Source organism: Melitaea cinxia, chromosome 27 (genome assembly GCF_905220565.1).
Source record: "Melitaea cinxia chromosome 27, ilMelCinx1.1, whole genome shotgun sequence".
Lineage (NCBI taxonomy): Eukaryota > Metazoa > Arthropoda > Insecta > Lepidoptera > Nymphalidae > Melitaea > Melitaea cinxia.
Genome location: NC_059420.1, coordinates 7,123,852 through 7,137,971, shown reverse-complemented (window position 1 = coordinate 7,137,971; position 14,120 = coordinate 7,123,852). Strand labels below are relative to the sequence as shown.

At 39.2% G+C, this 14,120-nt stretch overlaps 1 protein-coding gene and 1 long non-coding RNA gene across 3 annotated transcripts in view; one reads left to right on the top strand and one right to left on the bottom strand.

Moving 5' to 3' along the window:
• LOC123666933 (1-phosphatidylinositol 4,5-bisphosphate phosphodiesterase epsilon-1-like) overlaps positions 1 to 14,120 on the bottom strand; it is a 165,805-nt gene that overhangs the window by 127,445 nt on the left and 24,240 nt on the right. The window contains exon 3 of the mRNA XM_045600946.1: positions 11,873 to 12,031. Within this exon, the coding sequence (XP_045456902.1) occupies positions 11,873 to 12,031 (159 nt within the window). The remainder of the gene's footprint in view (positions 1 to 11,872; positions 12,032 to 14,120) is intronic.
• On the top strand, positions 720 to 1,671 carry LOC123667199. 2 transcript variants are annotated; one of them, XR_006745407.1, is made up of 3 exons: positions 720 to 884; positions 956 to 1,140; positions 1,588 to 1,671. It is a non-coding gene; the product is annotated as an uncharacterized LOC123667199 (long non-coding RNA). The 2 variants fall into 2 exon arrangements; XR_006745408.1 differs by lacking the exon at positions 1,588 to 1,671 and adding an exon at positions 1,219 to 1,281.

Sequence of the window (14,120 nt, the reverse complement as noted above, 5' to 3'; positions counted from 1 at the left end):
GTATAAATTAACCACATAGCCATTGTTGTTAACATAATTATATAATTTTTAGTCGTGTGGTACAGAAAGAAAGAAAGAAAGAAAGAAAAGTTCTTTATTGGCCATTATCATTTAAAATATTAATATTACAATTAAGTTAGAAGGCCAACCAGGTCTCTGCCTCAGCATTGCTTAGCAGCAAATTGTTACTGCTAAGGCGCTGCTCTTCCGTCAGAGCCTGCATCGGCGACTTCAGACGCCAAACGCCACAAGAACATAATGTGCTTAATAAAAAGAGAATATAAAATAAAAATCAACGAAAGATAGACACGTAAAAAAAAAAAAAAAAAAAACTTAATAATGAGAAAAAAAAAAACAGAAGTAACAATAAAAATATTCCAGATAAAAAGAAAAGAAATATATAATAATATAACAGTCATACAGCCTGACTAGACCCACACAAAAGATGCTCACTCATATTTAACAGTCAAAGTAAATGTCAATAATATACTTATAGTAAATAATTAAAGAGATATATATGTAATACATAAAATAAATAATAACATTAAATCAATAAAATAAATAAATAAATAAATACATAAATAAGAAAACGTATACGGAGTGCAAGCTTCTGTCAAGGCTGTCACCAAAAACGCACACGTCCAGAGCGACAACCCGCTAACGCGAGAAAATGTCACGTCACTGTCATCAAATAAGAGTTACGACGACATACCTATTTTGTACAAAAAATTGTTGTATTTTTGCAACGTGGTCGTGACGTGGACAATAGAATTATATGTCATGACGTGGCAGTGGTTATAGAGCGTAGTAGGGACCAGTCAAGGAGTGCAAACCCCCCGGAAACCGAGACAAAGTCCGCCCCGGCAAGTCGCGTAGACCCGTAGGTAAGTTAGGTTTTTTGCCAAGTTAATAACTGTATCTTTATAAGACGTTTAAATGTGACTCTGGATTTTAGATCGCGCATTGGGGGCGGTAAATCGTTCCAGCACCGGGAGGCCGCAAACCTGAAAGATCCACGAAAGGCAGCAGTTCTGTGCGCCGGCGTCTCGAAAACATTAGTACAAGCACGCCTGGGGTACCCTCCATGCACCTTAGTCCACGCCAATTTGCCGAATAGATATTGCGGTGTGCCAGTGCTCAGTAAGTCGAACATCATTGTAGACAAGTGCATCCTCCGGCGAGACTCCATGTTCAGTATGTTCCTATTATTTAATACAGGTGTGACGTGAGCTCGCGAGGACAAACCAAAGCAATACCGTGCACAAGCATTTTGCACTCGCTGTATGAGTTTTGAAGTTCTAACAAGCAAGCATGGACCATAGACGGTATCACAATAGTTTAACTTAGATAGTATGAGTGACTCGCACAAGGTTAGTCTTAGTCTCTCGCTGATATAGGGTCTAATGTTATATAGAAGCTTCAATCTATAAAAGCAGTTACGGGCGCACTCCATAATATGTTTCTCAAAGCGGAGGTCGCCATCGAGTACCAGGCCCAGGCTCTTAACGTTGACCACACGCTCCACCCTTTCCCCACCTATCATTATGTTTATGGGTATGTTATCATACAGAGCAATCTTTTTTCTAGAACCAGTTACGAGGAGCTTGGATTTCTTGGGGTTCAGGACAAGACAGTTTGTTTTGCACCACCTTGAGATTGTCTTTAGGTCAATATTTACCTTATCAATAGCAGAGTCATAATCAACTGGCAAAAACGAATAGCACAGCTGCAGGTCGTCAGCATAGAGATGGTATTTGCAAAAGGTGATGCATTCTACTATGTCGGCACTGTACAACGCATAGAGGATCGGCCCCAGTATAGAGCCCTGAGGGACCCCACGACCTACAGACTGAACTCCCGACCGATACCGCGACCCATCAGCTCTAACCAATTCTACATACTGCTGCCTGTTCTGCAGATAACTGTGAAACCATCTTACAGCGTGGAGATCAATACCATAGTATGTTAGCTTAGACAGCAGCAGCGCAGTGTTTATTGAGTCGAATGCACGTGAAAAATCAAGCAATATGAGAAGGCTGACCATCCCCTGATCCTGGGCGGTAAGCAAATTATCGACGATGTCCGACAAGGCAGTTGCCGTGCTGTGTCCCTTACGAAAACCGGATTGTAACGATGGAAGTAGACTATTGCTCTCAATATAGTTGGTTAATTGGTCACAGACAATACGCTCTAATACTTTTGACAAGCAAGGTACTAGACTGATGAGCCGCAAATCCTGCACAGAAGTAGGGTCATTAACTTTCGGTATGGGTTTGACCATAGCAGTTTTCCAACCACTTGGGAATTCTCCTTCTGTTATTGAGCGATTAACGATCGCAACTATGGTGCGCAATGTTTGTGGCAGTGTCAGCTGGAGCATGTCTAATGATATACCATCATGACCCTGAGCATTGGAATTGATCCTCATTATAGCCTTCAGAACCACCTCCTCACTTACCGGACTAAGAGAGAAAGTGGATGAGGAGTGACGATGATGCACAAAATAAGTAAGATCAGAAAAGTTAGTTTGATTATCACCCGGTACTGTGAGAAAATGGTTATTGATTGCATCAGGATCAGCAAGGTGTGAAGGTAAGTCAGCAGTTTTGTTTTTATTAGGTAAAACTGTATGCTTGAGGTTTTTCCACAGCTTTTTGGAGTTACCTATGTTGTTATTGATAAATTTATTAAAGTAACTCTTTTTCTCCTCTTCTATTGCCTTGGTTACTATGCTCTTCATTAGTTTATAGGATTCCTTAGTGTTCTCTGTCTTTTTTATTTTATACTTTTTATGATATTTGTTCCTAATGCGCATCATTGACCTAATAGTTTCGGTAATCCATGGATGGGGGGGATATTTTAATTTCAAGTTTATAATGGGGACATGCATGTCAAATATCTTGATTAAACAGTTGGTAAAAGACTCTACCATCTCGCTGACACTACCACACTGCTCAAGCGATTCCCAATCAGTTGAGCTTAGGTCACAACAAAACTGATCAAGAATGATATCTTTTAGTGGTCTTAATGTTCTGTAAGTTGGCTGATACTTTGGCTTTTTAATTTTGAATTCTGCTATTAGAAGGGCATGCGCACCCAGCTCTGGAATATGTTCTACATCAACCAAGCCCACAGGCATGTCAGAGCATATCAAATCTATCAGACTACTGCTACGGGAGGTAAAATGAGTTGGCTGAGTGATTATCTGTTGTAGTGAGAAACAATTCAAAAAATCACGAAATAATCTGAACCTACTGGTATTTGTCTCGAGAAGGTTAATGTTGAAGTCACCCATTAGAATTATTCCGTCATTTCGATGCAGAGCCGCTACGGAATCTGATAAGGCATCTAAAAAGATGCCAGGATCCTGCCAGGGAGGTCTGTACGCTGTACCTATAGTGATGGTTTGGTTTTGTATACGGGTCGTGATCCACATTTGTTCCACCTTGTCAGACGTAGGATATTTACAACAACGGGCATAGATTCCTTTGCGTATGTAGAACCCGACACCCCCACCTCGTCCTCCCTTAATATTGATTGATCTAGGGATGTGTCTCAGAGTGTAGCCCACCAACCTTGGAGCCCTACTCTCTTCACCAGACCTGAGCCAGGTCTCGTTAATAGCCACTATATCCGGTCTAAAATCTGTTATGGCAGCTATAAATTCATCCTGATTGGTCGATAGCGACCCCGCATTCAAAAATCCAACAGCTAGGTTTTTTTTGTTAGTCATTGTTTATAATAATTAGAGACATTAAACAATAAAAGATAGTTTACTGCAATGAACATAGATATATAGGTAACAATGAGAATTATAAACCAGTTGTTATTAGATACCGTAGGTGTGGACTTGAATATTGTATGTAGCATGTATGTATAGTTAAAGTAGTGAATGTATGAGTTAAATACTGTTTGTGTGCAAGCAAATGTTAGGTAGTGAGTATAATAGTGGGAACTGCTATGAGTATATAGTGTAATAGAGACATTATATGAGTGAGCATCAGCTGAATCAGTTTGAAAAATTCTGTAAATGAACTTAAATACAATGTTTATAAGTAGATACTGTGTTTCATTTCCTATTCTAACTAATCTTTCAATTTTAGGTCGAACAGTTTTCGCCAAACACCCGTGACAGGTCATCTTCCGAGCGAAACTGATGAACGGGGCCTCCATCCATCCGACGTGCGAAGATTCGCCCTCGCTTCGTCCAGCAGTAGCGCCACTTGAGCCGGCCGCACTCCTCGCGCACTCTGTGAAAGAGCACGCGGTTGCGGCGCGTCAGGCGCTCGTTGACGAAGACGCGCGCGCCCCCGTCCGCCGCCAGGCCGCGCCGCACGCGCGCCGCCTGCAGCAGCTCGTCCCGCAGGCCGCGGCGCGCCAGGCGCACCACGAGGCGGCGCGGGCGGCCCGGCGCCTGGCCCGGCGCCGGCGCAGCGCCCACGCGCTCCGCAAACACCACGTCGCGCGCCTCCAGCGCCACGCCCAGCCGCGCCGCCAGCACGGTCACCTCGTGCGTCGCGCTCACGCCCTTGTCCTCGGGCAGGTGCCCGATGTCGAGGTCGGACAGCAGCGCCTCCTGGTCCCGCTCGTTGAGCTCGAGTTTGAGCTCTTCGACCTTGCGCTCGAGTGCGACGACTTCCTCCGCGCTGCCGGCGTCCTGGCGCTTCTCGAGAGCGTCCAGCCTCTCTTCGACGCTACTCATGCGCTCGTTGAGATTCGAGAGAGACATCCGCAGCTGTACCAGCTCCTCCCGAAACTCCCTCATAGCGGCGATGCTTTCTGCGACCTCGCGTCGAAGGTCGACGACGACGGCCGCAGTCTCCACGACGACGTCCTCGGACGTCGCGCCGGGAGAGCTAGAGGGGCTCCCGCTCGCCTCCTCGATCCCCTTCACTGGCGTCTGGCTATTGTCGCCTTTCCGAAAGTTCCGCTTGCAAGCGGGGCAGGACCAGTCTCTGCAAGCCTGACCCCTGTCCGAAATACCGACACACGCCCTGTGGAATTTGTTCGGGCACAGGGAGCAGGTGACGGCACCTGTCGGCGAGAGAAATTTACCGCATCCCCCACAATTAACCATATTTGCACTGGTACTAATTAGTTCCACTATTTATAGCAATAAATGCGCAGACACTCAATTCACAGAGTACCCTCTATATAATATTATGCGAGTTATTATATCGCGAGTTTTCTTTGGGAAAGAACTCACCCAGAGTGTCACCCACAATGCCACAGCGTCACAGGCACACAACACTCACAACCACGCGTTTCAAAGAGGGTAAAAGTACGTATTTTTATTTTAAATTGCGAGAAATCACAGATGTGAACTGTACCGTTTGACGTCTCAAATGTCAAGTCTCACACACTACAGCTTCATGCTTCTTCTGCTAACTATAATCTTTAGCACAGGGGTCTCATAGGAAGAGAATATTATGTTACATAAGTGTTACTAACTTAGTTGTAAGTTTAGTTCTAAGTTTTATGTACCTAACAAGTAGATTATTATTAAAATGTATTTAGTTTATACTTTGTCATTGTACTAACACTAGATTATAAGAAAAATTGTTACTAAAACTATATGGGCTAGTCCTGAAATAAGTATATTATTACAACAGTGCCCGCGGCTTCGCCCGCGTTGAAATTAGTATGCAACAAAGTTTTCCCGGCAAACTTCCAGTGAAACTCTCATCAAAATCGGCTTAGCCGTTCCGTAAACCTTCCTCTTGCCAGTGGTGGAGCCCTCTCTCCAATGGTAAAACCGCATGAAAATCCGTTCAGTAGATTTTGAGCGAATCGATCACATACACTTTTGGGGACTTGATTTTATAATACACTAACTGTTGCCCGCGACTACGTTTGGGGGGTTTTTTTTAGAATTTTTCTTTCCGCAAGAACCATCCTCGTACTTCAAGGAATATTTTAAAAAAAGAATTAGCGAAATCGGTCCAACCGTTCTCGAGTTTTGCGCTTAGCAACACATTCAGCGACTCATTTTTATATTATAGACTAGCTGTGCCCGCGGCTTCGCCCGCGTTAAAATTAGTGTGTCATAAAGTTTTCCCGGCAAACTTCCAGTGAAACTCTCATCAAAATCGGCTTAGCCGTTCCGTAAACCTTACTCTTGTCAATTGTGGAGTCCTCTCTCCAATGGTGAAACCACCTGAAAATCCGTTCAGTAGATTTTGAGCGAATCGATCACATACACTTTTGGGGACTTTGTTTTATACACTACCGACTATATAGTGCCCGCGACTACGTCTGCGTGGTTATGAAGATATGCATTACTATTAAGATGTTTAACGCAAACTATTTTTTTATTTCAGTCACTTGAAATGCTTATCGAACTGAGTAACTTTTTAAAAGGCACAATTTAGTATAATTTAATAGTTATTTTTATAAACTTCTCTATACACCAGATTTTTAGTTTTATTTTCAGGCTGTATATGTTTCATATAAACTATCAACCTCAATCAAACCCCCTTAGCGGTGGAATATCGTAAAATCCGTTCTTAGTGGATGTCTGCTAACTATAATCTACCTCCCTGCCAAATTTTATCTTTGTCCAACCTGGATGGATAGACCATCCAGCGGTTTTTGAATTCTCGTGTTGAGTGAGTTAGTGACCTTTCTCTTTTATATATATAGATTACGATGCATTATTTTGACACCTCCTCACCATCTATAGAGCATATATTTTAAATTTCAAGTCTCTTACTTCAAAAACATAAGACTTTCATACAAACTTCCGACCCCCGTTTTATCCCTTTAGGTGTCGATTTTCGTAAAATCGGTTCTTAGCGGATGTCTACGCCCTATAAGGAACCTACTTGACAAATTTCAACTTTGTAGCTGTTATAGTTTCGGAGGTTTCGTGATGAGTGAGTCAACCTACCATCCCGCGTTTTAACTCCAAAAGAGAGTTGATTTCTAAAGATATATTATTTGGTCACCTTTCTACCATCTATAGAGCATTAATTTTAAATTTCAAGTCTCTTACTTCAATAAACATAAGATTTTCATACAAACTTCTAACCCCCGTTTTATCCCCTTAAGGGTCGAGTTTCGTGAAATCAGCTCTTAACGAATGTTTACGCCCTATAAGAAACCTACCTGCTAAATTTTAAGTTTGTAGCTGTTATAGTTTCGGAGATTTCGTGATGACGGAGTCAACCTACCATCCCCCGTATTAACCCCAAAAAGGAGTTGATTTCTAAAGATACATTATTTGGAGACCTTCTCACCATCTAAAAAGCGTACATTTTAAATTTCAAGTCTCTTACTTCAAAATCATAGGACGTTCATACAAACTTGCAACCCCCATTTTACCCCCTTAGGGGTCGAGTTTCGTAAAATCCGTTCTTAGCGGATGCCTACGTCTTATAAGGAGCCTACCTGCCAAATTTCAAGTTTGTAGGTGTTATAGTTTCGGAGATTTCGTGATGAGTGAATCAATCTACCATCCCCCGTTTTAACCCCAAAAGGGAGTTGATTTCTAAATATACATTATTTGGACACCTTCTCACCATCTATAGAGCATACATTTTAAATTTCAAGTCTCTTACTTCAAAAACATAGGACTTTCATACAAACTTCCAAACCCCGTTTTACCCCCTTAGGGGTCGAGTTTTGTAAAACCCGTTCTTAGCGAATGTCTACGCCCTATAAGAAGCCTATCTGCCAAATTTCAAGTTTGTAGGTGTTATAGTTTCGGAGATTTCGTGATGAGTGAGTAAACCTACCATCCCCCGTTTTAACCCCAAAAGGGAGTTGATTTCTAAAGATTCATTATTTGAACACCTTCTCATCATCTATAAGGTATACATTTTAAATTCCAAGTCTCTTACTTCAAAAACATGGGACTTTCATACAAACTTCCAACCCCCTTTTTACCCCCTTAAGGGTCGAATTTTGTAAAATTCGTTCTTAGCGGATGTCTACGCCCTATAAGAAGCCTATCTGCCAAATTTCAAGTTTGTAGGTGTTATAGTTTCGGAGATTTCGTGATGAGTGAGTAAACCTACCATCCCCCGTTTTAACCCCAAAAGGGAGTTGATTTCTAAAGATTCATTATTTGAACACCTTCTCATCATCTATAAGGTATACATTTTAAATTCCAAGTCTCTTACTTCAAAAACATGGGACTCTCATACAAACTTCCAACCCCCATTTTACCCCCTTAGGGGTTGAGTTTCGTAAAATCCGTTCTTAGCGGATGTCTACGTCCTATAAGGAGCCTACTTGCCAAATTTCAAGTTTGTAGGTGTTATAGTTTCGGAGATTTCGTGATGAATGACCTTTCGCGTTTATATATATTATAGATTATAGATTAGTCTCGCTTGCTACTAACTCTTCTTTGTTTTATCTTCTTGTTGTTTTCATCTAAGTTGATACATTTAAGTCTAGCACATTTTGAAGTAATTTAGCTGATTTCACACTTTTTCTTTTTGAAAATACGGTCGTTCAAAATCGGCTATCGTTAGTATTTAAAAATTTGATTTGATTTTAAGTTTAGACCTAATCTATATTAACATGTGAACAAAAAACTTTGCACTTCTTTTTACGAAAGTTACGCGGACGGAGCAGTATGAAATTTCGCACACTTATAGTTTATACAGAGAAGGATTGCAGAATGATAATATTTTTTTTTAAATTGTGCATAAAATATATCAATAAAAAAAAAAAAAAACATTATACACACTATCATGTATTTGACACACACGCATATTAACTCTTTTGTTGATTGTCAAAGTCAATTTGAAATATTTAAAAAAAAAGGTTCTATATTTTCGTTTTATTAATGATTAAAATTTTTAATTATGTTCGAATTTCGACCAATGGGCGACCACTAGTTCTAATTGACTGGCATGTTAAATCAATAACAGTTCTACTTTCACTGTATTTAATGTATCACAAACTAATATTATTTCCATATATAAAATGGCGTTTCAAAAGTAATTTTAAGGCTTACTTAAAAACAGAGAATAATTTGCAAACAACAACAACGCCATAATGTCAAAAACTCATATTTGTGTTGGATGGCAAACGAAAAAAACCGACTTCAATTACATCGACAAGTGACACAACGTAAGTAGATGAAAAAAAGTTAACATACGCACTAGTCGTTACTACAATTTTCGAAGATTCCCCTCGATTTCTCTGGGATGCCATCATCAGATCCTGATTTCCTTATCACGGTACCACCCTTGGGATATCTCCTTTTCAACAACAAAAGAATCATCAAAATCGGTTCATAAACGACAAAGTTATTCGCGAACATACATAAAATATATATATATATATATACTTTTTTTAAGTACTTTAAAAATAGTCAAGCAAATGTGCATTATTAGAAATAACCCAAAAAGTACTTGTCAGATCTCTATTAAATTTAAATGGTACCACATGACAAGCACCACCTTTCGATTAAATAAAGGATCATCGATATCGATCCACCCAGTAAAAAGTTACGAGGTAACACATGTTAAAAATACAGTCAAATTGAGAGACCTCTGAAGTAATTAAAAAAAGCCACAACCAAGCATGGTAAAATTGGGTTACGGACGATAGTTTAACGTGACAACGTCATAACAAAACATCGCCTCGGACGCATTTAAGGCGAGTGCGCGGCAGTCGCAACAATGTCTTAAAGGGTCATCGCCGATAGCGGGGACTGCCCGCTACTCAGGCATTTGTGTGACATTACAAGGTCACTTTTAGTTATTAAGTACTAACATTAGTTATTAAGCTTTCATCTTTTATTTTAACTAACAATTATGGACCCTTTGTTGTCTGAGTAATAAACATTTTTATTTTTATTTTTTTATTTATTTATAGGCCAATCGAGTGGAAGAGAAACAGATGCGGCGCAAGCGTACAATGGGCGTAACGGGACAATAAGTCATCCTTTTTCGTGCATGCAGCCGGCGTGGATTAATTTATTAGACGTTGTCACGTCAAAATATTAGTCATGGTTTGTTAATACCAGGACGACAATTATCCCGTGTCATGTTCTTATTAATCGCCCGACCACTATGTGTCAACTTGTATTTAAGAATATGTATCTACTGCGGTTCCAGCCGCACTTGTTACGGGTTAGCCCATGTATGTCATAATGTAATTTAATTGTTTGTTTAGTTGAGGGTCGAAGTCTATTAATTTTGTGATGATTTTATTCAACTTTCTTACCCTCTATCCCTCTTGGTGATATGGGGTGAGACTTCCCCTATGCCCTAAAATCACGTGAATTTTTTTGTGAAAAATATTTTGAAAATTTCAGTTTTTAAATACAGATATAATGTGATTAAATTTTGGATAATTCATACTAGACTAACCCGTTGACGCAGTTTGTAGTGACCCTGCTTTCTGCTCTGAGTTGTAGGTTCGATTCCCACCCCGAGTCTGGGTGTAATATAAATATTTATTTATATATGTATTAATTAATAAGTATGTAAGTATGTATGTGCTGTGTGGCTACGGCACTAAAGAATTTAGCCACCCCCTCTCTTCCCGTGGGTGTCGTAAGAGGCGACTAAGGGATAACAAGGTTCCACAACCATCTTGGAACTTGAGAAACCGACCGATGGCGGGATAACCATCCAACTGCTGGCTTTGAAATAACAGGCCGAAGACGGGCAGCAGCGTCTTCGGTGTGACAAAGCCAATACTGCGGTCACCAACCCGCCTGCCCAGCGTGGTGACTATGGGCAAAACACATGAGTTCATGTTATTTTTGGCGTAAACTTGTGGAGGCCTATGTCCAGCAGTGGACTGTATAGGCTGTAATGATGATGATGATGATGATGATGTTTATCGAAAAAAAAATGTAGCTATACCAGTCGGCTGTTACCCATAACACAAGCATTAAGAAAATTGTGCAACAGATGTCAAGGTTGCAGAGTATTTCTTAATTTATGACTTTTTGGTTAAGAAATCGCGTATTCAATGAAAAATCCGTGTGATATTTCGTAATTATTTCTCCAAACCCTTTCGAGCCACACGTGATGTTTATGTCTCACTATAAATGGTACAGGTTTTGTACACCTACACAGACACAATACCATCTCCTCTGCCCCTAGGTTGCCTGGAAGAGATCGCTTTTTAGCGATAAGGCCGCCCTTTGTACCTTTTGATACTCTGTTATAATCAATCTGATATGCATTATTTTTGTTTTGGCGTACAATAAAGGGTATTCTTACGTTGTTATTCCATTACTAAGAAGGCTTGTTTATTAATATGAGACCTGCGTGGGTGGATATTTACGCAAGGAGTGTGAACCTTTTTTGGTAACTTTCTATGTATATTAATATAAGCAAATCTTATTACTTTCGAACTAGCTTATTTTGGAATATGCCTTATTATTGACAATATTGTGTAGGCAGATAAGCTCTAAAATCATGCTACTCCTACGAAATCTCTTCCAATATTATAAATGTGAATGTAAGTTTGTTTGTTACGCTTTCACGCGAAAACTACTCAATCGATCATCATGAAACTTTGTACACATATTCTTGGAGGTACTAGAAGTAACGTAGGATACTTCATAGTACAATTGTTATTACAAAAAAAATCAATGCTAGCGAAGCCGCGGGTAAAAGCTAGTTTTTTATATTAATGTCTGGTCGAAAAATTATTTAAGATAGATGTTACTATAATATAAAGCTTTTTTATTTACACTTTATTGTACACCACAACCGCTCTGGTGTAGTGGTCTGGCTAGTTGCCTAATACACCGACGGTTTGCGGGTTCAATTCCCGCTCGGGATGGATATTTGTATTTCGACAAATATTCCTTTCCGGTTTGGATGTCTGCCCTACCCGTATAAATAAAAAAAGAATATTATAAAAATTAAAGGTCTAATAATAATGAGTGACATACTTCGTTAAATCGCCGTATTAGAGTCCTGACGCTGCTCTTGGTCTGAGGTGTATGTGTCGGAGGCACTCTCCGTATCATGTGTCTCTCACTGACAGTACCGAGGACTCCTTCGCCGCCCAAATCTAGAGTTACTTGACGAAGATAGTCGATTGGTGGCACCTGGAGAAGAAAATAATTAATTTAATTTTTATTAATATATAATACACAGTTCTACTACCACTTTGGAACTTAAAAACTCGACCGATGGCGGTATAACCATCCAACTGCTGGCTTTGAAATACACAGGCCGAAGACGGGTAGCAGCGTCTTCGGTGCGGCAAGGCCAGCCCAGCGGTCACCAAAACGCCTGCCTAGCGTGATGGCTATAGGCAACACGCGTGAGTTCATGCCATTTTTGGTGCAAACTTGTGAAAGCCTTATGTCCAGTAGTGACTGCGATAGGTTAAAATGATGATTAATTTCTTAAGATTAATATAATTTTTAATGGATAAACTCATAAATTACTAGACCGATTTTGAAAATTGTTATTACTGAGTGACATAGGGTATATTTTAACATAATTATGTTTGCTCGTAAACGAAAAAACCGACTACAATTACGTCGACCAGTAATACAACGTAAGTAGATCAACAAGTAGTTAACTAAATACGTAATAGGTAACTAAAAATGTTGAGCAACACACATGAGTTCACAGTTAGCAGTGGACTGCGATAGGCTGAAATTACCAAGCTATCTATTTTGTTATACAGGCTATAAAACACCACGATATGAATTTCCACTGCGATATAATTAAGCCTGGAGTGTAAAAAGTCGTTAAGTAGTAATAAAAGTAGGTAGTGCCAGGGCAATTACAATTAAATTAATACAACCCGAGGAAGTCAGTTACAAAAGCAATTACACGAATAAAATTTGTTTCAACTGTGTATTGTTTACACGTAATAAAGATTAAAATTCGTTTGTTCAGCTTTCTTGAATGAAGGCGGTGCTTGTTTAAATATATTTGTTAATTTTTTAGTTGTAAGCTTTCACGTCACTATCACGAGTTTAAAAAAAACTTCAAAAAAGGAAATAGTTATCAATTTGACTGTCTTTAGACCTTTTTACTGGGTGTACCGACTTTGAAGATTCCTTTTTCAAATCAAAAGGTGGCGCTAGTCATATAATTTCATTTAAATTTGATCGAAATTTGATGTGTAATTTTTAAGTTATACTCGTATTATGTAATAATGCGTATTTACTTGACTATTTTTTTCGTCTACATACCCTATATTTTACCTCATAACTTTTTACTGAGTGTACCGATTTTGATGAGTCTTTTTTCAATGGGAAGCTGGTGCTTGTCATGTGATTTATTTTAAATTTGATTGACATTTGTTTTGTATTTTTTGAGTAATCTTTGATAATACCTATGTACTTGACTATTGTTTTGTGTATCTACGAGGTTACTGAACACTTATGTTTGTAATGAATGTTTTATTGTAATAAGTGCTGGTAGACCAATAAATAAATAAATAAATAAATAAATAAATAAATAAATAAATAAATAAATAAATAAATAAATAAATAAATAAATAAATAAATAAATAAATAAATAAATAAAACCACAAAACACATGAGTTAACGCCGTAATGTTGGCGCGAACTTGAGAAGGCCCATGTCCACCAGTGGACTGCGATAGGCTGAAGTGATGATGATGATGATGATGACGATATTATTTGTCGATGAAATAGAAAATCGTTTTCTTTTTCGTTTGCAAGTAAACACAACTAGTGACTATTGAATTTGCGAATGTTATTTTTATGTGTGTTATGTAACGTTGCATAAACTAAGGTCGACGTAGATCCAAAATCAAATGTTTGCGACAAAAATTTGTAACAAACATTCAGAAACTAAATAAAAATTTGATGATGAAGACTGGTATGACAGTGGTCACGTGTTACAGATATTATATTTATGCTATGAGCTACATATAACGATCGCTTTCGGTTTTCTATTATAATAACCAGGACCGAAAGGTTTACGTGCTCTCCGAGGCATAGTAGGAAAACCCACAAATAAAGATAATCAGACCAGAAATAAATATTTATACAAATATCAATCCATGTACACACACTTCAACCTATAGCAGTCCACTGATGGACATAGGCCTCCCCAAGTTCGCGCAAAAATGGCGTAAACTGGCTGGCTTTGTCCCAAAGTAGACGATGCTTCCTATTTTCGGCCTGTGTATTTCAAAGCCAGCAGTTGG